Source organism: Chrysochloris asiatica, unplaced genomic scaffold (assembly GCF_000296735.1).
Source record: "Chrysochloris asiatica unplaced genomic scaffold, ChrAsi1.0 scaffold00036, whole genome shotgun sequence".
Taxonomy (NCBI): domain Eukaryota; kingdom Metazoa; phylum Chordata; class Mammalia; order Afrosoricida; family Chrysochloridae; genus Chrysochloris; species Chrysochloris asiatica.
Genome location: NW_006408554.1, coordinates 11,242,660 through 11,268,076, shown reverse-complemented (window position 1 = coordinate 11,268,076; position 25,417 = coordinate 11,242,660). Strand labels below are relative to the sequence as shown.

The following is a 25,417-nucleotide window of genomic DNA, read 5'->3' as shown; positions in this document are numbered from 1 at the left end:
CACAAGGTCGGCTGTTTAAAATCACCAGCAACTCCACATGAGAGAGATGAGGCAGTGTGCTCCCAGAGAGATCTATAGTTTCAGAAACTCTTTGAAGGGTTTCTATGAGTCGGAACCACCACTTGTCTGTTGGTTTGTCATAATGTGGTGGCTTGTGTGCTGTTGTGATGCTGGAACTATTCCACGGCTATTTTAAATAATAGTAGGATCACCCATAGTCAGCCGGTTTCAGCAGAACTTACACACACACACTCAGTCAGACAAAGAAGAAGGAGGAGCAGGCCACTTCTGAATGGTTTGCTACTGAAAAACTTATAAACAACAGAGGGCTATTGTCTGGTATGGAGTCCTCATATGGTAGTGTAAGATAAGCATTAGACCACAAAGTCAGTTAGAACTGCAAGGGTAGCAGTTAAAACCCACCAGTAACTCCTAGGAAACCCTATACAAGGTCGCTATGAGTTGGACTCACCTCGATGGCACTTAACAACAAGAACATTGTCTGATATAGTGTCAGAAGATGAGCTCATCAGGTTGGAAAACACTCAAAATATCACTGGGGAAAAGTTGCCTTCTCAAAGTAGAGTTGACCTTAGTGATGTGGATGGAGCAAAACTTTGGGCATCTGGATTTTCTGATAGGGCACAAGTCAAAATGAGAAAAAACAGCTGCAAACATCCATTGATAATTGGAACATTGAATGTATGCAACATGAATCTAGAAAACTGGAAGTTGTCAGAAATAAGATTGAGTGAATAAAGGTTGTTATCCTAGGCATAACTGACATAAATTGGATTGGTGTTGATCATTTTAATTTGGTCAATCAGATGGTTTACTATGCTAGGAACAACAAATTGAAGAGGTGTACATTGTCAAAAAGAGTATCTCAGGTTCCGTCTTGAAGTACAATGATGCTCAACCATTTCAAGAGGCAGCATATGATCAAGAATATGCTACTGAAGAAGTCCAAGCTGCACTGAGACAGATGGATAAGATAATATTCATAAGCTTATAAGGAAGACCAAGGAACTCTGGTAGCCTAGTGGTTACGAATCGGGCTGCTAACCTAAAGCTCAGCATTTTGAAACTACCAGCCATTCCACAGGAGAAAGATGAGGCTTTCTGCTCCTATAAAGATGTATAGCCTTGGAAACCCTATTGAGCGTAGTTATGATTTGGAATTAACTCCACAGCACACCACCACCATCATAAGGAAGACCAGTTAATGCAACTATTATTCAAATTTGCATACTAATAACTAAAGTTTTTGATGAAATTGAAGAATTCTACCAACTTCTTCAGACTAAAATTGATTAAACATGTAATCAGGATGCATTGATAATTACTGGTGATTAGAATGGAAAGTTGGAAACAGAGGAAGGATCTGTAGTTTGTAAAATATGGCCTTGGTAAAAAATTGCTGGAGATTGTGTGATAGGATTCTGCAAGAGCAATGACCTATTCATGGCAAATAACACCATAAATGGTGACTGGTGTAGCACTATAGGATAAAGCATAGGACTGCGTGATTGATTTTAACCACAAGGTCAGTGATTCAAACTCACCAGTCACTACTTGGAAACCCTATACAGGGTAGCTATGGGTCATGTGGATGGACCTAACCAGACAGGAAGAACTGTGTAACAGATCATCAATTGCTCATATGGCAAGTTCAGGCTGAAACTGAAGAAAATTAAAACAAGTTCACTAGAGCCAAAATATGACCATGAGTTTATTCCACCTGAATTTAGAGACCATCTCAAGAACAGATTTGATGCATTAAACACTAATGTCTGAAGACCAGAAGAGTTGTGGGATTACATCAAGAACACCATACATGAAGAAAGTAATATTCATTAAAAAAATCAGGAAAGAAAGCATAGCTTGAAGTGGATGTACGAAGAGACACTGAAACTTGCTTTTGAACACATAGAAGCTAAAGCAACTGTAAGAAATGATGAAGTAAAAAAGCCAAACAGAAAAAATCAAGGGGCAGCTAGATGACACAATGTCAGGTATAGTGAAATGTGCAAAAACCTGGAGTTAGAAAACCAAAAGGGAATGAATTTGCTAAGTATTTCTGAAACTGAAAGAACTGAAGAAAAAAATTCAGGCCTCAGGTTGCAATATTGAAGAATTCTATGGGTAAAATATGAATGATGCAGAAAACATCAAAAGCAGATGGAAGGAATACGTTGTACCAAAAAGAACTGGTTGATGCTCAGCCATTTCATGAAGCAGCATATGACCAAGAACTGATGGTACTGAAGAAAGAAGTCCAAGCTACACTGAAGGCAATGATGGAAATCAAGGCTCCTAGAATTGATAGACTACAAATTGACATCTTTCAACAAACTGATGCAGTACTGGAGGTGCTTACTCATCTATGCCAAGAAATTTGAAAGATAGCTAGTTGGGCAACTGATTGGAAGAGGTCCATATTTGTGCTCATTCCAAAGAAAGATGATTCAATGTAATGTGGAAGTCATTGAACAATATCAGTAATACCCCTTAGAAATGAAATTTTACTGATGATAAAATAAAAACCAGTTTCAATAGTACATTGACAGGGAACTGCCAAAAATTCAAGTAGGATTCAGAAGGGGCCATGGAACTAGGGATATCATTGCTGATGTTTGATGCATATTGGCTGAAAGCAGACAATAACAGAAAGATGTTTATTTATGCTTTATTAGCTATGCAAAAGCATTCAAGTATGTGGATCATAAACTATGGATAACACTTTGAAGAATGGGAATTCCAGAACACTTAATTTGGCTCATGATGACCTGTACATAGACCAAGAGGCATCCACTAGAATAGAACTAAGGGATACTGAATGGTTTCAAATCAAGAGGGATGTGTCCCAGGGTTGTATCCTTTGACCATGCTTATTCAATCTGTATGCTGAGCAAATATTCTGAGAAGCTGCATAGCATCAGAGTTGGTAGATGCTGTTAACAATCTGTGAAATACAGATGACACAACTTTCCATGGTGGAAGCCAAGAGGACGTGAAATACTGACTGATGACGATCAAGGACTACAACCTTCAGTATGGATTGCATCTCGATGTAAAGAAAATGAAAATCCTCACAACTGGACCAATGAATAACATCATGATAAATGGAGAAAAGATTGAAATTGTCAAAGATTTCATTTTGCTTGGATCCATAATCAATGCTCATGGAAGCAGCAGTCAAGAAATCAAATGATGTATTGCATTGGGCAAATCTGCTGCAAAAAAACTTAAAAAATGTTCAAGAGAAAAGATGTCACTTTGAGAACTAGGGTGTGCCTGACCTAAGCCAAGGCATTTTCAGTCATCTCATATGTATGTGAAAGTTGGACAATGAATAAGCAAGACTGTAGTAGAATCAATGCATTTGAATTATGGTGTTGATGAAAAATATCAAAAACACTATGGACTGCCAGAAGAACAAACAAGTACAGCCATAATGCTCCTTGGAAGCCAGGATGGTGAGACATTGTCTCTTGTACTTTGGACATGTTGTCAGGAGGAAGCAGGTCCTGGTGAAACACATCATGCTTGAAAAAGTGGAGGGTCAACAAAAAGAGGAAGACCCCCAATGAAATGGATTGACAGCAACAATGGGCTCAAACATGAAGACATTTGTGAAGATGATGCAGGACTGGGGAGTGTTTTGTTCCATTGTACATAGGGTCACTGTGAGTTGAAAGTGACTGGATGTCACCGAACAACAACAACATGAGTTGGAATTGATACAATGGCAGTGGGCTTGGTTTGATTGGTTTTCTAAGCTAGTATAATTTATAGAGCAAAACAAACAATGGTACAACTCATCCTGCTAGAAAGCAGGCTAGTGGCTTTCTATTGTTAATTCTACAGGCACTGGCTGATTTACCCATCAGCTCCTACTTCTAAGGCTAGGCTAGGGTTAGGGAGTGATGGTTGTTGTTGTTGTTAAGTGCTGTCGAGTCGGTTCCGACCCATAGCGACCCTGTACAGGGTTTCCGAGGGTGTAAATCTTTACGGGAGTAGAAAGCCTGATCTTTCTCCCGCAGAGCAGCTGGTAGTTTCGAACCGCTGACCTTAAGGTTCACAGCCCGATTCGTAACCACTACGCTACCAGAGCTCCTTAGGGAGTGATGGTAGGAGAGATAATTGTATTGCAAAAAAAAAAAGTGTTTTATATTTTACATATAAGAAAATATATATATTATTTTCTTATATGTAAAATATATATTTCTATTTTATATATAATAAAACCTTTTGGTAATTGAGTATTCTGATAGGCATTACATTTTAATAAATGCTGAACTTGCTCCTAAGTGTTTTCTGATAACAGCTTTATGAGATAGCATTCACATACTGTAATAATCTCACCATTTTAAAGTATAATGTTCAATGATTTTTATAATAACTCATGTGAGTGTAGCTATGCCACCACAATCACGACTTAATTTTAGAACATTTTCATTATCCCTCTAGGACACCCAGACACATTAGCAACACCCTTTATTCTCCAAGGAGCCTTGGTGGCTCAGTGGTTAAGTACTCAATTGCTAACTGAAAGGGCAGGAGTTTGAGTCCATCAGTCACTCTACTAGAGAAAGGTGGGGCAGTCTACTTCTGGTAAAGATTTATAGCCTTGGAAAACCTATGGGGCTGTTCTAGTCTGTCCTGAGGAGTCTCTATGAGTGGGAATTGGACTCAAACGGCAATGGGTTCAGTTCAAATCAGTCGGTCCTCAAGTCTCCCTTCCAGTCTTTGGCAACCACTAATCTAGTTTCTGTCTATATAGATTTGCCTATGCTGGACACATCTTAACAGTGAAGTTAAATAATATGTGGCCCTTTGCGATTGATTTCTTTCAATTAGCATACTATTTTTAAGGTTCATCCATGTTGTAGCAAGGGAGTCCTGGAGTGGCACCATGGGTTAATGCACTGGATTACAAGGTTGGTTTGAACTGCAAGGTTGGTGGTTCAAGCTCACCAGCCACTCCTATGAAACCCTATACAGGGTTGCTATGAGTTGGAACTGACTCCATAGCACTTTAACAACGCCAACAATGTTGTAGCAAGTATCAGTATCTCATTTCTTTTATTTGCTGAAAATATTCCATTGTATGGATAGACTGTATTTTGTTTTTGCATTCATATGTTGATAGACATTTGGATTGTTTCTATTTGTTTGGCTACTATGGATAATGCTGCTGTGAACATTTATGTACAAAATTTTGTGTGGACAATTACTTTCCTCTCTTTTGTGTATACACCTAGGAGTGGAGTTGTTGAATCATATGATAACACCATGGCTAACATTTTGAAGAACTGCCAGACCATTTTCTAAAGTGGTTGTACCATTTTACATTCTTTGTTGTTGTTGTTAAGTGCCAATGAATCGGTTGTGAATCATAGTAACTCATAGGGCTTCCAAGGAGCAGCTGGTGGGCTGGAACTGCTGACCTTGTAGTTCCAGTGCTGTTCTTATCCTATAGTGCCACACCAGGACTCCTTTACATTCTTACAAGCATTTTAATATCTCCATAGTCTCATCAACACTTGTTATTGACCATCTGTTTGTTGTTTTTAAGTGAATGTGAAGTGGTATCTCATTGTGGCTTTGATTTGCAGTTCTCCAATATGAGTCAGAAGAGCTCTGGTAGCATAGTGGTTATGAATCGGGCTGCGAACCTCAGGATCACCGGTTCGAAACTACCAGCTGTTCCGTGGGAGAAAGATGAGGCTTTCTGCTCCCATAAAGATTTACAGCCTCGGAAACCCTGTACAGAGTTGCTATGAGTCAGAACCTACTCTATGGCACATAACAACAATAAAAACAGCAATATGAGTCAAAACCGACTTGAAGCCACTTAACAACAACAACAGTCACTAATGGGGAGTCCTGGCGTGGCACTGTGTGTTAATGCGCTGGACTGCAAAGTCAGTTTGGACTGCAAAGTCGGTGGTTTCAAGCTTACCCGCTGCTCCTCGGAAACTCTGTACAGGGTCACTATGGGTCAGAACTGACTCGATGGCACTTAACAACAGCAACAACAATGAATAATGGGGAACTGCAAATCAAAACCACAATGAGGTACCACTTTCCCTAATGACTAATGGGAGTCCTGGTGAGGTGCTGTGGGTTAATGAACTGCAGGTTGGCCTGAACAGCAAGATCGGTGGTTCAAGCTCACCAGTCCCTTCTCAGAAACCCTATACAGGGTTGCCATAAGCTGGAACAGACTTGGCAGTACTTAGCAACAACAATGACTAATGATGCTTAACATCTTTTCCTGTACTTTTGGGACTTTTGTATATCTTTTTGGAGAAACGTTTCATCAAATATTGCGAACATTTTTCAGTTCAGTTGTCTTTTTATTGTTGAGTTATAAGACTTTGAATATATACTCCCAGCAGGGAGTATGGGCTTCATTAACTCTAGTGACTTATAAGTGAAATTTATGTATTTATTTCTGATTCTCAGTGGTATTCCTTTGACTCGGTGAGTTTGGACATTCAGAACATTGATATTCTCTCTATGGCCTGAAGATCCTTGGAGCTGTGAAGGATTGGGAAGGTGTATGTGTTTCCATGTGTATTCACTACATTGTTTACTCTGCTCTGAGTGCATTAAAGCCTAACCATTAACTATCACATGGCGCTCTACAAATTTCCGTGGTAGTAAGCAGTTTCCTGCACTACTCTTTCAGTTTGGGACTCACCAACTACAGAGGAAGAAGCACTTGTTATTACCAGTTCACAATCAAGTATTTGTAGTGGTATTGGCCATTTCTATATCAATTGTACTATGAAATCCACTTCTGTGCTTTTCTACTTAATATTATACAACATGTTGTTAGTTGTCATGAAGTTAATTCCTACTCATGGTGACTCCATGTGTTACAGAGTAGAACTGCTCCATAGGGTTTGCTTGGCTGTAATCTTTTCAGATCATCAGATCTATCTCCTGGGGTACCACTGAATGGATTCGAACCATCAACCTCTAGGTTAACAGTCCTATGCAAACCATGTGTGCTACCCAGGGACCCTTTTATATCATTTCTACTGTCAGTGTTTATTTGGAAGTTCACAAAGGGAATTTCACACTTACTTCCCTATCCATGACCTAAGAGTGGCTCTTTCTGTGTGTTTGACTGTTTCTTTGACCAAGCACATAGCTGAGAAGGGCTGTATCTAAAGTTGTGAGGGAGGCAGGCAGGCAACGCTGGATCAGCTGAATCTGCTCTGGTGACCATGGGGATGACAGCTGGGCCCCACACTGACTACTTGCATCTCCATAACACTTACAGCTGTCTATCAAGATCATTGTGCAATTGATATTTGATATAATCCATTGTATATCTTGAGAGCTACCTTGTAAGAAAAATGAAAATGATTAAAAAAGGAAGAATCAAAGGAATTCTACTTGGGAGTTTTTGAAATGAAGAAATCAAAGAAGGAGTATGTAGAATGGAAACAAATAATTTAGGTAAAGGAAGAAGAAGAAAGGGAATCAAGATAGTCTCCTGTTACTAGACAGGGAGTAGGCATAAACAAGAGTCTATCTATACTGGCCGAGTGGGCTGGGCTTATAGTGTTACTCAGCTCAATTACTCAGTCAGTGTATGCACTCAGATGACTACAGGCACACGTATGGCAAGCATGTGAAGGCAGGTACCTGCTAACCAGACAGGACACAGCTATGAGTATGCAAACTGATTCCATCAGAGAGGGGAAAAGGAAATTTAGGAAAAAGAAAAATTGGGGCATTGATGTGAGCATCTTTGTTGTCTCTGTCCAGGGTAAGGAAAACTTCTAAATCCAAATAGTCTTCAGTAACAGCAGTTTATAGCATGTATGCCGTGCTTTTTCTCCCCACCCCTTCAAATGCTAACACAGTTTATGTTATGTTATTGTTTATGGAAAATAAGCATTTTCCATGATGGGAATGAGACTGTTTTGACTGACTGTAGCATGGAGTCTACATGTAGCATGATGAGCTATGGACAACATCGCAAAGTATGAGTATTCAGAAATACTTCATTGTGCTCATGAGAAACCTGTGCAGAGACCAAGAAGCAGTTGTTCCAACAGAACAAGAGAACACCGAATGGTTTAAAACTAGGAAAGGTGTGTGCCAGGGTCGTATTCTTTCACTATATGTATTCAATCTGTATGCTGAGCAAATAATTGTTGTTGTTGTTGTGTGCTGTGGAGTCAGTTCCGACTCATAGTGACCCTGTATGGGGTTTCCGAGGCTGTAAATCTTTACAGGAGCAGAAACCCTCATCTTTCTCCCTCAGAGCGACTGGTAGTATTGAACTGTGGTTTGCAGCCCGATTCGTAACTACTATGCTACCAGAGCTCCTTATAGCACCCATGAGGTGGGGATTATGATAATAATTTCATAAGTCAAAAATAAAATGTTCAAGAATTTCTAGTGAGGACTATCCAATCTGTCTAGGCGGAGCTGATGAAATGAAATGCAGATGGGTCACTTGTAATACAATAGTGAATAATTGTTATCAGGACTGAGTGTGAGGGTTGGAAATGTAAAGGTAGACTTTTATAGCAAGGAAGGGAGTGATTAACTCTCCAGTCTAGGAGCGGAGGTCTCTAGGACCATCAACGGAGAGGAGCCTAGAGTGGAACCCTACCCAGGGAAGCAGCAATGCCTGAGATGGAGGCAGAGACAATGCCGTGGAGGGATGAAGCGGCTGGGGACTTTAATCCAGAGAGGGAGAGGGTCTGTGTGCTGAAGACTGGGGGTGGGGGGTGGGAGAGGTAGTATAGGAGGTGGGTTGGAAGGGTATACCCTTTGGTTTGTTGATGATGCATGGAGGGGATTGGAACCATGGTAATGAAATGATATACAATAGAATGAATGTAAAACTAAAGTTCTCTCATGTAAACGATCATATAATTCACAATAAAACATTTTTTTAAATGCACATACACTAAAATAAATAAATAAATAAAATAAAATAAAATAAAATAAAATAAAATGAAATAAAATAAAATATCCAAGAGCAGTGAATTAATACTGGTAGAATCAAGTCACACTTGTCTTTTAGAGCCATATTCTTCTGCTATGCCCAAGGTAGTTCATCTTATTTGAAAATTCTAATTGATTGGGTCACCATCTGGCTGTTCGTGTGTCATACTGTAGTGGTTTGTGTGTTGCTGTGTTGCTAGAAGCGATGTCACCAGCATTTCACATACCAGCAGGGTATTTCATATACCCATGTTGGACAAGTTTCACCGGAACTTGCATACTAAGTTAAACTATGAAGAAAAGTTTCTGATCAACAATTTCTGGAAAATTAGTTAATGAAAATCCTATGGATCACAGCAAAATGTTGTTCAGTATATCACTGGAAGATAAGCTCACTAGGTTGGAAGATGCTCAAAATACACAGTCACTACAACAATGGACTTGAGCATACCAATGCTAGTGAGGATGGCACGAGATCACACAGCATTTCTTTCTCTTGTACATAGGGCTGCCCTGAGTCAGGAGCAACTATCAATGTATCTATACTGATGGACGGTGGTGGCCTGGAAGGATGTGTGGAAGGAGAGTGAATCCATGACAAGTTATTCTGATTCTGGTGGGGACAGAAGAATCAACTCTTTGCACATAACCCAAAGCAGCATGCAATGAGCGAACTTGTGATAGCCCTCATTTCAAAGGAACCACAAAGGATGGAAGTTGTCAAGAATTTTATTTTACTTAGACCCACGAAAGCAGCAATCATGAAATTAAATGGCATATTGCATTGGGCACAGCTGCCTCAAAAGACCTTTTTAAAGTGTTAAAGAACAAAGATGTCAGTTTGACCCAAGCCATGGTAGTTTCAGTTATTTCATATGCATGTGAAGGAGACCTGATAGTGTAGTGGGTTATGAGTGGGGTTTCTAACTAAGTCAGTAGTTTGAATTTGCCAGCCTATCCATGGGAGAAAGATGAGGCTTTCTGTTCCAGTAAAGATTTATGGCCTTGGAGTCAGTTGGTGTTGGAACCAACTTAATGGCACATAACAACAGCAAATGCATGCAAAGTTTGAATAACGAAGACCTAGAAGAATTGATGCCTTTGAATTATGATGTTGGACTGCCGAAAGAGTGAAAAAACTTGTCTTGAAAGAAGTGAAGCCAGAATGCTCCTAAGAATCAAAGATGGTGAGACTTTGTCCTATATATTTTGGACACATTATCAGGATGGACCAATTCCTGGAGAAAGGCATGCTTGGTAGAGTAGAGGTTTGGCAAAAGAGGGGAAAATGTTCAACAAGATGGATTGACACAGTGGCTACAACAATGGGCTCAAATATGAGAAAGATAGTGAGGATGGTTCAGGACCAGCTAGGTTTCTGTTTTACTGAACATAGGGTCACTATGAGTTGGAACCAGCTGATGGCATCGAACAACAGGATGGCTTTCCATTATATTAAGGCCTGTATTTTCAGGACGTCAAGGAAGAACTCTTCAAAAAGACAGCTTTTTACAACTGCATTTTAATATTTTTCCCTTCCCTATCTCCTGCTGCAAGTCTAATTGTCATGGCTAATGTTCTCATTTTCCCCCGTTACCTGCCTACTTCTTGATCCTGTTAAAGTTTTCCCACCTTAAAATGACATTCTCCCTTTACTTGAAAGGTAAGTATTAGTGAAACATGAGTAGCCAATAAGTGAATGACTGACAGATTGATAGATTACAGACAAGGCATTCCAGACTTTGGTCACCAGTGACAGAAGAAGGCAGGATCAGCATTACTCTTAGTAAAAAGATGCAAACACTTAACCAGATTTATACCACAAGCACACTTCCTGTTTGAGTTTTGTGAATGATAAATATTCCTCAGTTTTCTGTTTTCCCATCTCTGTTCAAATGTTCAGTTTTCAGGATTGAGTTGACCGATTTAGATCTTTGATTGTATGTATTTTTTTTTTAAAACCCTTTCATTATCTTTGACAAATTATAGCTCTCACGTACAGATCTGTGTCTTTCTATATTAGACTTTTACCTACAGAAAAACAACAGTCTTGTGTTAGATCCTCACAGGCTCATCGTTTTTCAGAGTAAAACCTGGGGAAACCTTATGGCCCAAATCACAATTAGCCCAAACTTACGACACCATTTCACTTTCCAGTTCCGATTGGCATCAACTCCGCGGCAGCGAAACCTTGAGTTCCTTGACCTTGTTTTCCTCCAAAATCGATCCTAGGCATAATTAAGGAAACAGGGGCAGTGAAAATACTTAAAGGGTTATTCACATGCCTTTCAGAGGCTCCATTAGTTAATGAATCACACTACCAATGGGAGAGGGCCTCTGGGAATATGTGTATTCAGGTAGTAGGAAGAGGACTGAATTAGCAGTGGAGACCCTGTTCATTCTCTAATTTCTTCAATCTCTTACCTTTGTTTGGCCTCATTTCTTCACAGACAAATTGGATGTTGATGTTGTTGTTATGTGCCATGGAGTCGGTTCCGACTCATAGAGACCCTGTACAGGGTTTTTGAGGCTGTAAATTTTTACGGATTTCATCTTTCTCCCGTGGAACAGCTGATAGTTTCGAACTGCTGACCTTGAGGTTTGCCGCTCGATTCGTAACCACTACGCTACTAGAGCTCCTTGACAAAATGGATTGTTGTCGTTGTGAAGTGCCGTTGAGTTGCTTCCGACCCATAATGACCCTGTATAGAGTTTCCAAGGAGCAGCTGGTGAGCTTGAACTGCCAACCTTGCAGTTCAAACAGCTTTGCAGTCTGGTGCATTAACCCACAGCACCACACCAACAAAATGGATAGGTTATACTCAATGAGTGATTTTTCATATTTTATTTGGCATGGCTGCTTTTCTCTTAAACCCTTTGTTTAAGAAGAAATCAATACAAAAGCCAAGCATGCTAAGGAAATCAGGTGGTTAATGCTCTGATTGGGCAGGGAGTGAAGACTTCTTCATATACATGTAAGTGCATAAATATGTGTGCATATATATTGTTGCTAAGTATTGTTTACTTGGTTACAAATCATAACAACCCTGTATAGGGCTTCCCAGGAGCAACTTCCCAGGTCCCACCAAGCTTGTGGTTCAAACTAACCTTGCAGTCTGGTACCTATCCTCTAGTGCCACACCAGGACTCCATATACACATATACGTATGGGCGCTGGTGTGGTGCTACAGAGAGAGCAATGGTAACCACAGGGTCAACAGTTCAAACCCACTAGCCACTCTCAGAATGCCTATACAGAGTTGGTATGTGTTAAATCGCCTCAACAGCACACAGCAACAGCATACATATAAACATGTATACACATGTGAAGGGGCTTCAGAAAACACCATTATCTTTTCATTCCAATTTTCCATTAAGTTTTTGAAGCCTTCTCATATATACCAGTGTAAAAACTTTATACCTTCGCAATGCCACATTTTTACACGTACTATTCAGTGACATTACTTACAAGTACCAAGCTGTGAAACCATCACCCTTGAGTTTCTGTTAAAAGTGATGGAAAATTTGGAAAAGAATAGTGTTGGAGGCAACTTTTTCAGCTCTGAAATCACCAAACTGGCTGCCTTGTAAGGCTCCTTTTTGTTCTCTGACCCTTTTCTATGATTGATTTATTCTTTTATTATGAGTCAGAATCCAACTGATGGCAGTGGGTTTGGTTTTCAGTTGGAACAGCAAAGTGACTTACATTGATCCAGCTAAAATGGTATCCATCAACGTTAAACACAGGCATGATATAGAAATACAGGTGAGTCAACATTTTTCTCATGGCTGGGTCACTCCGATATGTTAGAAGAGCCTAAAAGACAAAGGTGATATTTTTTTTCTTCTTCTTAGAAACTGATTTCATTATACAGGTTTAGAAAAATAAAAAAGTATGAGAAAATCCTTTCCATCTTTTAGAAATAGCAAATATGTTGGGTTAAAAAGTAATCAGCTTTAACTTTGAAAACATTATGCTGAGTGAAATAAGCCAGTCACAAAAGACAAATGTATAGTGACCAATGTTAATACTTATCAGGGGTTGGAGGGAGGGGGAAATGGACTCTTCCTTAATAGCAGAGGTTCTGTTAATGGTGGTGGAATAATTTGGAATCCAATAGTCATGATGGTTTAACAACATAATGAATGTAATCAATGTCACTGAATTGTATGTGTAAACAATTTTGATTTGGCAAATATTGTATATATATATATGCATATAAATATGTATGGTGGTGGTGGTGGTTATGTGCTGTGGATTCGGAACCGAATCATAGCGACCCTGTACAGGGTTTCCAAGGCTGTCAATCTTTACAGGAGCAAAAAGCCTCATCTTTCTTCCGCGGAACAGCTGGTAGTTTCGAAGTGCTGACCTTATGGTTTGCAGCCTGATTCGTAACCACTATGCTACCAGAGCTCCTTATAAATATGTATATATACATAAAATACATATTATAATACTACAATAAAACAACAACAACAACAAAAACAATCAGCTAATGCAAACATTGCACATTGACATTATACATCCTGTATGGAACTCTATTTCCTATCACATTTTAGCGAAGCTAGCAAAATGTTAATTGGACAGCCTCTTGGAACATTTCAGATCTAGCTAAAATTTAGGGCTGATTTAAAAAGCAACAATTTATAGCTTGTGTACAATCTGTTCTGTTTTAGAGTCCATACAATTGTGGATAAAATATTTAACTTGATATATTTGATATTCTTGCATATCTTGGAAAAAACACATAGCTATTTATAACAATGGTTGCCTTTGGGGGGCAGGGCTACAGGACAATGTATGTGAAGAATTATTTTGTATTTGGATTACTTGAATTTTTTACCAGATTAAAAACTCTATTCCAAATGAAATACTTAAGTGATGTTTATATTGCCTCAGAAAATTTAATTGTTGAAATTCCATTCTCTTTTGCATTTAGTTAGGTAGCATTTCTGAATATACCACAAGCAGTCTTCTGTACTTACATGGGTGAGAATTCTATTCATAGAGAGAAATCTAATAATAGAATTTATTATTAGAAATTATCACTATATTAGAAATATTGTCAAAAACATAGGAATATATTCAAGAATGTAAGAAAAGAATTGTACATGATTTTATCAAATATTAAAAATAAAAATAATTTAACTATTACAGTTGTTGTTGCTAAGTGCCCTCGAGTCAGTTCTGACTCATAGCGACCCTGTATAGGGTTTCTGAGGAGCGGCTGGTGAGCTTGAACCACTGACCTTGCAGTTCAAACTGACCTTGCAGTCCAGTGCATTATCCCACAGTGCCACATAATTCTCCCTTGTTTAAGGCTCAACAATAATTTAGTGACCAAATAGGGTTAATAGAATTTACGTGTCTACCTGTATTTCTAATATCTTTCTACTGCCTTTAAATAGAAATCCCTGGTATGTGGTCAATTGTACAAAATCAGGAACTTTGTTTCACTCAATGCTTGGAGGAAATCTCTTTCTGGGGATAGCAGAGGACAGAGCCATGTGATTTTATATTTCTGTCTAAAATGAGGCAGCATTGACTTTTGAGTACTGTTCTCAGGAGGAAGAGGACATAGATGGAGGGAGAAAGACTTTGGGAGAATAGTTGGGAGGAAAGAAGGGGTAGGAAGAAGTCATGATAGTTTGTCCTTCTCCCCATCTAGTACTGGAAGTCATAACTCATTTCTCTTTCCAAACTGGATCTTTTCCAAACACAGACTGTGTTAGTACTTTAGTGCAGATGATGCTAGAGACTTATATGGGAATGTCCTCATCAGTTCCTGGTCCTCCTCCAAAACAAGCTACCTTCCTACCTTTTGCATTTAAAAGAATATTGCTAACTTCCATTTAAAAAAATTATAAGCAAGAAAAGTACAGTGAGGAATATGTACCACCTCATGTACCACCAACAACAATTTGTCATATTAAAAAAAGAATTTTGTTTTTGAGACAGTATTGATAAAACGAAAGCAGTTGCTGTGGAGCTGATTCCAGCTTGATGCATGTCAGAGTAGAACTGTGCTCCTCAGGGATTTCAGTAGCTGAATTTTCATAAGTAGATCACCAAGCCTTTCTTTCAAGTTACTCTGGGTAGACTTGAACCTTTTTGGCTAGCAGCCGAGTATGCTTACTGTGTGCACTACTCAAGGACTTCAGATGAAAGCTACAGCCCTCTTTTATTACTCCCTGGTCCTATTTTCTTCCCTCCCGCCACGGCAATCACTGTTCTAAATTTGACATTATCATTCCCTTTCATGATTTTATATTTTACTTCATATACAGGGAGGGGTCCTGATAGTGGAGTGGATTACAGGCTAGGCGGCTAATTGCAAGGTCAGCAGTTTGAATCTATAGCCACGCTGTGGAAGCAGGACAAAGATGAGGCTTTTTCTCTTGGAATTCCTATACCACCACCACCTATAACCTCATTTATTTATGTCACTACTACACTATACCACACATATACATGGAGGAGCTCTGGTAGTGGACTTGGTTACGAGTTGGGCTGCTAACTGAAAGATCAGCTGCTCTGAAGGAGAAAGATGAAGGTTTCTGGTCCCATAAAGATTTGCAGCCTGGTCCCATAAAGACTTGCTAGTAGAAATGGACTCCCTGGCACATAGCCGCTACCACCACCACATATACATGGATTCCTAAGTAATTGTAATGTTGCTGCTATATCTAAGTATGCATATGTGTCACTCTGAAGTTTGTTTTTTACCCCCAAATTATTATTATTTTAAGTTTTTGTTGTGAATTGAGTGATAGTTTACATGGGAGAACATCAGCTTTACATTCATCCTATGGTATTTCATTTCATTGCAATGATTACAATCCCCTTCATCGTTCAACAGCATTTTGCTTCTATTCCCTCTGTATTTTTCCTTTTTTTGGATGTACACTGAAGCACTCAGGAATATATAACCATTCAAACAACCAAAGGGTACACCCTGCATGCCTGCCCCCCTAGTCACCAGCACACAGCCCCTCTCCCTCCCTGAGTCCAGAGTCCCCAGCTGCTCCATCTCTCCATGTCATCATCTCTGCCTCCATCTCTGGCATCACTGCTTTTCCTGGTAGGGTCCTGAGCTCTGCTCTTCTTCCTTGATGGTCCTACGGTCCTCCGCTCCTGGTCTACAAGATCAACCACTCCCTTCCTTTTGTTCCAAAACATTTACCTTTACATTTGCAACATTCACAATCAGTCCTGATAGCAATTATTCACTATTGAACCACAAGAGTTATCCCCATCTCCTTTTACCAACATCCCAATTTATGTTTTCATATTTATTAAGTTAATTTATCCATTTTAACTGCTATTTACTATCCCATTACATGTAAATACATAATATATTGATTCCTTATTTTGTTGATGGACAGTTAGGTTGCTTCCAGTATTTCATTATTATAAATTGCAATGAACATTCTTGCTCATCATCTAGAAGTAGTTGGTTGGGTCATGGATATACTACCTACTTCAACTTTTAAAAATGTTTCCATTTTCTTTCTAAATCAGTAGATACTCCTATCTGCAGTAAATAAGGGTTCCCACTGTTTCACAATTAATCAACTCTTGGTATTATAGTTGTTGTTGTCAAGCGTCATGGAGTCGGTTTGAATCATAATAACCCTGTATAAGGTTTCTGAGGCTTTAGATCTTTGTGGGAGCGAAAAGGCTCATTTTTCTCCAACGGAGCGTCTGGCTAGCTGTGGTTTGAAGTAGTGTTTATTGTATGGAGCCACAGCCTCCTCTTGGTATGGTTGTTGTTGTTGTTGTTAAGTACCCTAGAGTCGGTTCCGATTCATAGTGACTCTGCACAGGGTTTCCGAGCCTGTAAATCTTTACGGGAGCAGAACGTCTCATCTTTTTCCCATGGAACCACTGGTAGTTTTGAGCTGCTGACCTTCCGGTTGGCAGCCCGACTTGTAACCACTACTCTATCAGAGCTCCTTTTGGTATGGTTCAGATGTCTTAATTAAACAATTTTAATAGGTATGAGTTGATATTTTGTTGTTCTACTTTACAATTTCCTGATTACAAATGATGTTGAGCATTTAAAAAATATGATAATACACTATTCTATAAGTTGTCTACATATATTTTGTCTATTTTTGTATTAAACAATTTGCCTTCTTATTTTTCTTATATTCTGGACATTAACCATATACTGATAATATGCATTAGAAACATCTTTCTGTCGTCTGCTTATTGTTTCATTTTCATAGTCTTTTATTATACATAAATTGTTAACATCATTAAATGTATAAATTTTGTTTATGAACCCCATCTCTGCACTACAATCATAAAGATAATCTGTATTTTCTTCAAATTTATTTTAAAGCTTGCTTTCCTAAATGCAGGCCTTAAGCTTTCTGGAAATTACTTCTTAAAAGATGTGACGTTGGGATCTTTGTTTTTTGTCTCCTTTCCTTTTCCCATTGTGGTAATAATTTACCCCATGATACTCATCTGAATGGTCCCTTTTTACCCCCCTCTCATAATTTAACAGAGATACTTCTGTCATATATCATCTTTCTATTTGTGTGTCCTTTGGTTTTTATCTGTTTATCTGGTAGGATTTGTCTCTCAAGTTCATTCCTTTTCAAAATTGTACTGGCCAGTTTTGACCCTTTCCCCTTCACATTAATTTTGAAATCAAGACTGATCAGTTCTGTTCTACATCTATGATGCTGTTTATGTCTGTTTTTCAATGATGGATTGGAATTTTAGCAAATACTTTTTCTTCATATAGTGACATAATCAGGAGTTCTGGTGGCACAACGGTTAAGCGGTTGACGGCTAACTGAAAGGTAGCAGTTCAGACCTACCAGCAGCTCTATGAGAGACGCATGTGGCAGTGTGCTTCCATACAAATGAGAGCCTTGAAAACCCTATGGGGCAGTTCTACACTGTCCTTTAGGGCTACTTTGAGTCAGAATTCACTTGACAGCGATGTTGTTTTTTAGGTATTGAAAGAATCATATGATTCTTGTAATGCTAAATCTCAATAAGTAAATTTCTCTTGTTAAATCATCTTTGTATTCTGAGACAAATCTATTTGGTTAAGATATATGTTCTCCATATATTGACTGGATTCAGTTTGCTACTATTTATATTTATTTATACAAATTGAGATAGGCCTCTAATTTAATTTCATATTTTGTCCTTGTCTGGTTTTGGTACTAGGGGTATATTACCCTACCATGATTTGTGGAGTATTTTTAAACATATTTGAATGATTAATTCTCTGAATAGTAAAATTCAGCTCTGAAATCATCTAAGCCTAGAACAGAAATAAATGAAACAGAAGAAAGATACAATAAAGAAGACACATCTTTGCTTTCTGTTCCATTGATTTTCACTCTTTATTGTTCATTTTTGTGATGACTGTTACTGATTTATTAATTTCTTAACTGAGATCATTACTTTTGAACTTCAGCCTTTTCTAATACATTTATTTAAAATTCCCCTTCAATATGACTTTAGTTGTGTTCTATATGCTTTGATGGATAGTTTAGCTACCATTCAATTTGAAATATTGAAAATTTCTTTGAATCGCATAAACAATGATTTATTTATAAATACAGTTTTATGTTTCCAAATGTGTGTATTTTCTTTTTTCAGCTACATTTTTAGCAATTATTTCTAACAGCTGCATTCCAGTTAGAGCATATGGTCTCTACAATACAGAGTCTTTGGTATACGGTGACTCTTGCTGTGTGGCCTAATATATAGTCCAGTTTTGCAAATGTTCCATGTGTCCCTGAAAAGGATGCATATTCTCTAATGTATGTTTATTAGATTACATTTATTCATTGTTAATTGCATCATCTGTAGTTTTAAAAAATTTTTGTCTGTCTGCTGTCTAATTAATCATTGATATTAGGTTTGAAAAACCTCACATTGCTGTTGTGGATTTGTTACCCTTTTCTTAGAATTCTGTTAAGTTTTACTTTATATATTTTGAGGCTATCCACTTCATTTTAAAGGCTCTTCATTTCAAATGATAGATTAATTAAGGAAGCTGTGTAGTTATGTTCTATTCTGGAATGAATTTAATTCCCAGGACATGCCAGTATGTGTTCTTCCCTTCACGGATAAGCAGGATGTCATTGTATTGCATATGCTATATTTGTGATTCTTATAGCTCTAGGGACTGCAGCCATTCTCCAACTGGTCAGACAAAGGAAGAATGATCACATGGTGATGATTGCTAAATACTAAGCAGGGCGATTGGGAGGCATCCTTGCCTGTATATTGAAATAATAGGACACATACCATTTCTCTCTCATTGTTTAGGTGGGGTTTCTAGGGAAAAAATGATCACATGACTCTTTAGTAATCATAACATAAGATAACCACAAAGAACATGTTGTATAGAGCCATCCAGTCAGTTCTGACCCATAGCGACCCTGTATAGGGTGTCTGAGGAGTGACTGGTGAGTTTGAACTGTTGACCTTGCTGTTCAAACCGACTTTGCAGTCCATTGCATTAACCCACAGTGCCACACCAGGACTCCACAAAGAACATAGGGCATACTTTTAAGTAATCAATACACAGCAGTCACACATATAGGAGAGATGTCTACTAATCCAACTGCACTGGGCTTATGAGTTTAATTACCTTTTTTTAAAATTAATTATTGTAGCAAAACATATATTAATAAAACATATGTCATTTTAACCATTTTTGAGTAAACCAGAGATGTTAATTACATTCACCATTTTGTAACCATCACCATTAGCCATTTTACAATGTTTTTCATCACCCACACAAAAACTCAGTATCCTTTCTTGGTTACGTTGAAGACGTAAGTGGTTCTCAGCAGAAAGCCAGTCACAAAACAATGCACCTCGCGCCTCCCTGTGGCAATATCTAGGTACTGCACACACCTTGATTCAATTTCTCTCCAAAATACTTCTCCCACATTGATTTTGATTTAAATGAAAAGACATTAGAGAAAATTGTGAGTATTACCTTTTGACAAGTAAATGGTTCATTTGTTATTAGTTGTGTAGGGATTATCCGAAATTAATTAGGGAAGACAAACAATGAATCTATTTGGTATTTTTCACCTACCAGAACAATTTTGGCTTCCCTGGTTTAGTGCTGTAGGATAAAGCACTGGACTGCAAGTTCAGTTTAAACCACAAGGTCAGTGGTTCAAAATTACCAGTCATTCCTTGGAAATCCTATACAGTAGGGGTGGGGACGTCCGGTCTGTGGGCTCTATAAGGCCTGTAAAATCATTTGGTTTGTCCTTGACAAGGCAACTGCAGTTCCAGTCATCCCATTAAGGGTGAGGAGTCCTGGTGTGGCGCTGTGGGCTAATGAGTCAGACTGCAATGTCATTTAAACTGCAAGATCACTGGTTCAAGCTCACCAACTGCTCCTTGAAAACCCTATACAGTGTCCCTAAGGGTCGGAATCGACTTGACAGCACTTAACAACAACAACAATTAAATGTTTGACAAAATATAGCAAGCTCATTTTAAAAAAAGATTTTATTGTGAAATGAGTGATCGTTTACATGGCAGAACACTGGTTTTACACTCATCTTATCATATTTTGTTTCATTGCAATCATTACAAACCCCTCTGTGCATCATCATTCAATAGTATTGCTTCTATTCTCTCTGTTTTTAAAAAATATTTTTGGGTGTACACAAAAACACTCAGAAATATATAATCATTTAAACAACCAAAGGGTACATTCTGTAAGTCTGCCTTCTGGCCACCAGCACACAGCCTTTCTCTTTCCATGACTTTAGAGTCCTCAGCAGCTCTATCTCTCTGTGTCATCATCTCTGGATAGGATCTCACATTCCACTTGGACTCTTCTCCCTTGATGGTCCTAGAGTCCTCTGTTCCTGGACTGTAAGATTAACTACTCCCCCCTTTATGTTATAAAACTTCCACCTTTACAGTTGTGACAGCTACAATTAGTCATGGTATACCAACTACTCACTATTGAATTATAAGAATCTTATCTCCATCTCCTTTCACCAGACCCATCTAAATAAGATGAAAAGTATTCAGTGGGAATTCTCCCTTCTCCCGCACATTCTGAAACTAAACTCATCCTTGAAAACTTGTAAGTCAGTCACTTCTTGCCTTTATAACCTTCCCATTTTAGGTAACTGATGTCTAAGTTGCCTGTCCTTATCAATTCTGTGCACAGAGGGGATAAGATTGATCTGTGATGTGAAGACTCCTTTCCTCTCAATTGATATTTTGAGCTACTACATCCATAAAGATAGGATGTAGATAGGTCAAGTTCATCAAATTATATCAATTTATACTTGTTTCCTTTATCAAAAAAAATTTTTTTTTTGTTTTTTTTTTGTTTTTTGTTTTTTGTTTAGTCGAGTGCTGATCATCCAGCCATCAAAGCTAGGTCAATGGGTACTATCGGCAAGTTTGGGTATTCTTGTGCATCTCCCCTCACTTCTTATCAGCAAGCTATTTTTTAAGTTGATAATTTTGTATGGCCTGTGAATGGCGCTATAAATATCCAAGTGGACCCTGGGAGAAAAAAGGTCCCCACTATGGCTGTGGCTTTGTGGGTTAATGCACTAGACTGCAGAGTTGGTTTGAACTGCACTGTTGGTGGTTCAAGCTCAATAGCCGTTCCTAGAAAACCCTATAAAGGGTCGCTATAGGTCAGAACCAACTGGAAGGTACTTAACAACAAACAGCAACAACCCCTGCTATACAGGGTTTCTATGAGTCAGTACTGACTCAATGGCACTTAACAACAACAACAACAACTATAAATACCATATACCAGAAGTCACCAAACCAACTTTGGTTAAAATCAAAGATGATTTAGCAATTACTAGATGTCTTTGTATGGTATGAAAAAATTAGGTAGAAAAATTTCCCTATTTTTCATCATTTTTGGATTTATTTGGTTGAAGGGAGTTTCTGATAGTGCCATCACATTCTGAAATGTTGGGGACATTTTTGAGGCTTTGAAAAATAAAAGATAACTTTAAAACATTTTTGTTTTTGTTTTTCTTCCAGAAACACTACGAAAGACCTAAGAATAATAACCACACAGCCAGTGAAGAGAACTAATGATGTTACAGCTGAGACCAAGAGAAGGGGCTCAGTCACCACATCAAGCTGAAGAATGTTCTTACCTGGAGTGGACTCCATTTATTTTGGATAAAAAAGTTGTATCACCAAAGTAAGTATATCTCAATGAAAGGGACATTTAAAATTCAATGACAAGAAAATTAACTGGAGCAGGGGAGAGTTCCCAGGGAAATAAAAAAAAGGGAGTTTGATTCTATAAAGACATTTAGTATCACACTATGAGATCTCATGGAATATAAGATGGTAACTAATTAACACTTTAAAAGCACTATGAGGAAAGGCTCTGTGAATGAAGGAAGGAATGGGGAAATCATATGTAAATCTTGTAAATTCCAGTTATTTTATGCCTAGTTCATCTATACTTAGGATTGCCCAGAGGTTGGCAGTTCTAAAGGACTGATGAAGACACAAGAGTGTTACTTACTAAGCTCTATTTTCTAATAACTGTTGGTGTTGTTAAAAACCTTTGAGTTGGTTCTGACTCATAGCAACGCCATTTAGGGTTTTCGAGACTTTTACAGTCTTCATGGTAGCATAAAGACTTATTTTTCTCCCGTGGAATGACTGGCAGGCTTGCACTGCGGACCTTGTGGTTAGCAGTCTAGTGCTTACTCCTGTACGGAGCCCCTGCACTCCTTTTTTTCTAATAAAGCTCTTGTCGTTGTTAAGATTAGTAGAGTTGCTTCTGACTTATAGTGATCCTGTGTAGACTTTCCAAGGAGCAGATGGTGTGTTTGAATTGCTGACCTTGACCTTTGCAGTCCAGTGCTGATCCTACATTACTACACCAGGAATCCTTTTCTAAAAATGTTGTTGTTGTTAAGTGCAGTAGAGTCAGGTCCAGTAACGACCCTGTGTAGGGTTTCAGAGGAGCAGCTGGTGGGTTTGAATTCCTGACCCTGAGGTTCCTAGTGTAGTGTTGATCTTACATTGCTGCACCAAGAATCCTTTTCTAATAATGTTGTTGTTTGTAAGTGCTGTCTAGTTGGTTCCAATTCATAGTGACCCTGTATAGGGTTTCCAAGGAGTGGCTTGTGAGTTTGAACTGCAGACTTTGTGGTTCAAACAGATCTTACTGTTCAGTGCTTTATCTTACAGTGACACACCAGGAACTATTTGAAATGTTTTGAGTTAGCAGGAGGAGTATATATCAGGTGCATGTCTACTCTACTTTATTTCTAGGTGATACATTTACATTTCCAGAAATTTTACACCCAAGATAACCCAATAACAATGTTTAATTGTATTTATTCTGAATAAGGAGCCAGAACTAAGATTGTGTCCTTTACCTTCTGAAAAGAAAGTACTTCTTTTACATGACTCTAATATGCATGAGCCCTGGTGTGGCGCTGTGGGCTAAACACTGGATGGCAAAGTCATTTGAACCACTAGGTCAGTGGTTCAAGCTCACCAGCCACTCCTTGGAAACCCTATACAGGGCTACTATGGGTCAGAAATGACTTGACAGCACTTAACAACAATAACAATATGCATGAATTAGTTCAAATAACTAAATTAACTTAAATAACTGCATTTGTTTTAGTTAAATAACACCAGTTCCCAACTGCATGATTCAAATTGCAGTCACTACTGTTAGTTCTTCAGTTCACAAATCATTACATAAATACAAATGCACATCAAGTTTGATGACCAACCACATTACTTCTTTCAAAGTTGTTGATTGATCAGAGTGCATGTGTTTTCACTTCACACATACACAGCAAATGTATACACATATGTAGCTTCCTTGTCACCCAATGATAAACCTATGTGACATTTTACAAAAATTGATAACTGTACGAAGGAATCGGTCAGCAAAGGTAAAGTGCATCAAAGAAACATAAAAAAAAATAATGCTGGAGATGGAATTAGAATCAAATGTACATGGAGTTGTAGAAGAAACAGCTGACCATAGGAATGCTGATGCAGCTACTATTCAATTCTAGCTTAGACAGAGGAACTTTGTGAAGGAAATTTATCAACATAAATGAGGAAGATGGTTGTGATACAAAGGATGAATATGTCCCAGAATTAGTGATGTTCTAAACAACTTCACAGTAAAGGAATGCTCAAAGATATTTTTCAACATTGAAAGAGCAAAGGAGAGAATATTGGAAGCTGAGTCAAGCAATGTAAGGAGAAGGACAATTTGCAAGATAATGTAAGTTCTATTTCTGGCTGTAAGTTATCTAATCAGAAGAAGACAAGCTTGGTTCAAACAATCTTTGATAAGATTTTTTTTTTTTTTTTTGGAAGAAATAAGACAATTTAACTTTAAATATTTCTAATGTTTTAATTTATAATGTTACTACTGTTGCAGTTAGTAGTTGTCATGTTGGTTCCAACTCATGGTGCTCTTATGTATGTTGTTGTTGTTGTTGTTAAGTACAGTTGAGTCTGTTCCAACTCATGTGATCCTGCATAGGGTTTCCAAGGAGCTTTTGGTGAGCTTGAACCTCTAACCTTGCGGCCTTGCAGTTCCATGCCACACCAGGACTCTGTACACACATGAGGCTATGACCTCATGTGTAATAGATGTAAAATGTTGTGTGGTGCAGCATCATATTCATGAGCCCCAGCATGCTGGAGTCCATTGTTATGGTATTACATGGATTCATCTCCAGTGATTGGTCTTTTTTGATGGCATGTCCAAAGTAAGCAAGATCAAGTCTCTCTATCCTTCAAAGGAGCATTCTGGCTGTTTATCTTCTAAGACTGATTTGTATATTACATCTGGGTTTTAAAAATTACAGTATACTAAATAAATATTCATCACTACTCACTGATCAGTTTGTCCTTTTGTGGTACTGTGATGGTTTGCATGTTGCTGTGATCCTGAAACCTATACCAAGAGTTTTTAAAATAACAGCAGGGTTACCCATAATGGACAGGTTGTATCTGGGCTGCCAGACTATGACAGACTAAGAAGAAGAGGCAAACTACTTCTGATGGTTCTGATGAAAACTTTATGAATAGCAGAAGAATTGTCAGGTATTGTGCCAAAAGATGAACCCCTCAGGATGGAAGGCACTCAAAATATGATTGGAGAAGAGCTGCCTCCTTAAAGAAGAGTTGACCACAGTGACGTGAATGGAGTAAACTTCTGGGACTTTCATTTGGTGTTGGAACACAACTCAAAATTGGAGGAAACACCTGCAAACATAATATCAGAATGTGGAATGTAAAAAGTATGAATCTAGGAAAATTGGACTATGTCAAAAATGAAATAGAACACATAAAGATTGAGATCTTAGGCATTAGTGAGCTGAAATGGACTGGTATTTGCCATTTTGAATCAGAAAATCATATGGTTTACTATGC

At 38.3% G+C, this 25,417-nt stretch overlaps 1 protein-coding gene across 1 annotated transcript in view; it reads right to left on the bottom strand.

Moving 5' to 3' along the window:
• The window catches only part of CPA6 (carboxypeptidase A6), a 526,142-nt gene that overhangs the window by 97,608 nt on the left and 403,117 nt on the right, over positions 1-25,417 (bottom strand). The window contains exons 7-8 of the mRNA XM_006860036.1: positions 12,692-12,802; positions 11,123-11,213 (exon numbers count right to left, since the gene is read on the bottom strand). Coding sequence (XP_006860098.1) covers positions 11,123-11,213; positions 12,692-12,802 — 202 coding nt within the window. The remainder of the gene's footprint in view (positions 1-11,122; positions 11,214-12,691; positions 12,803-25,417) is intronic.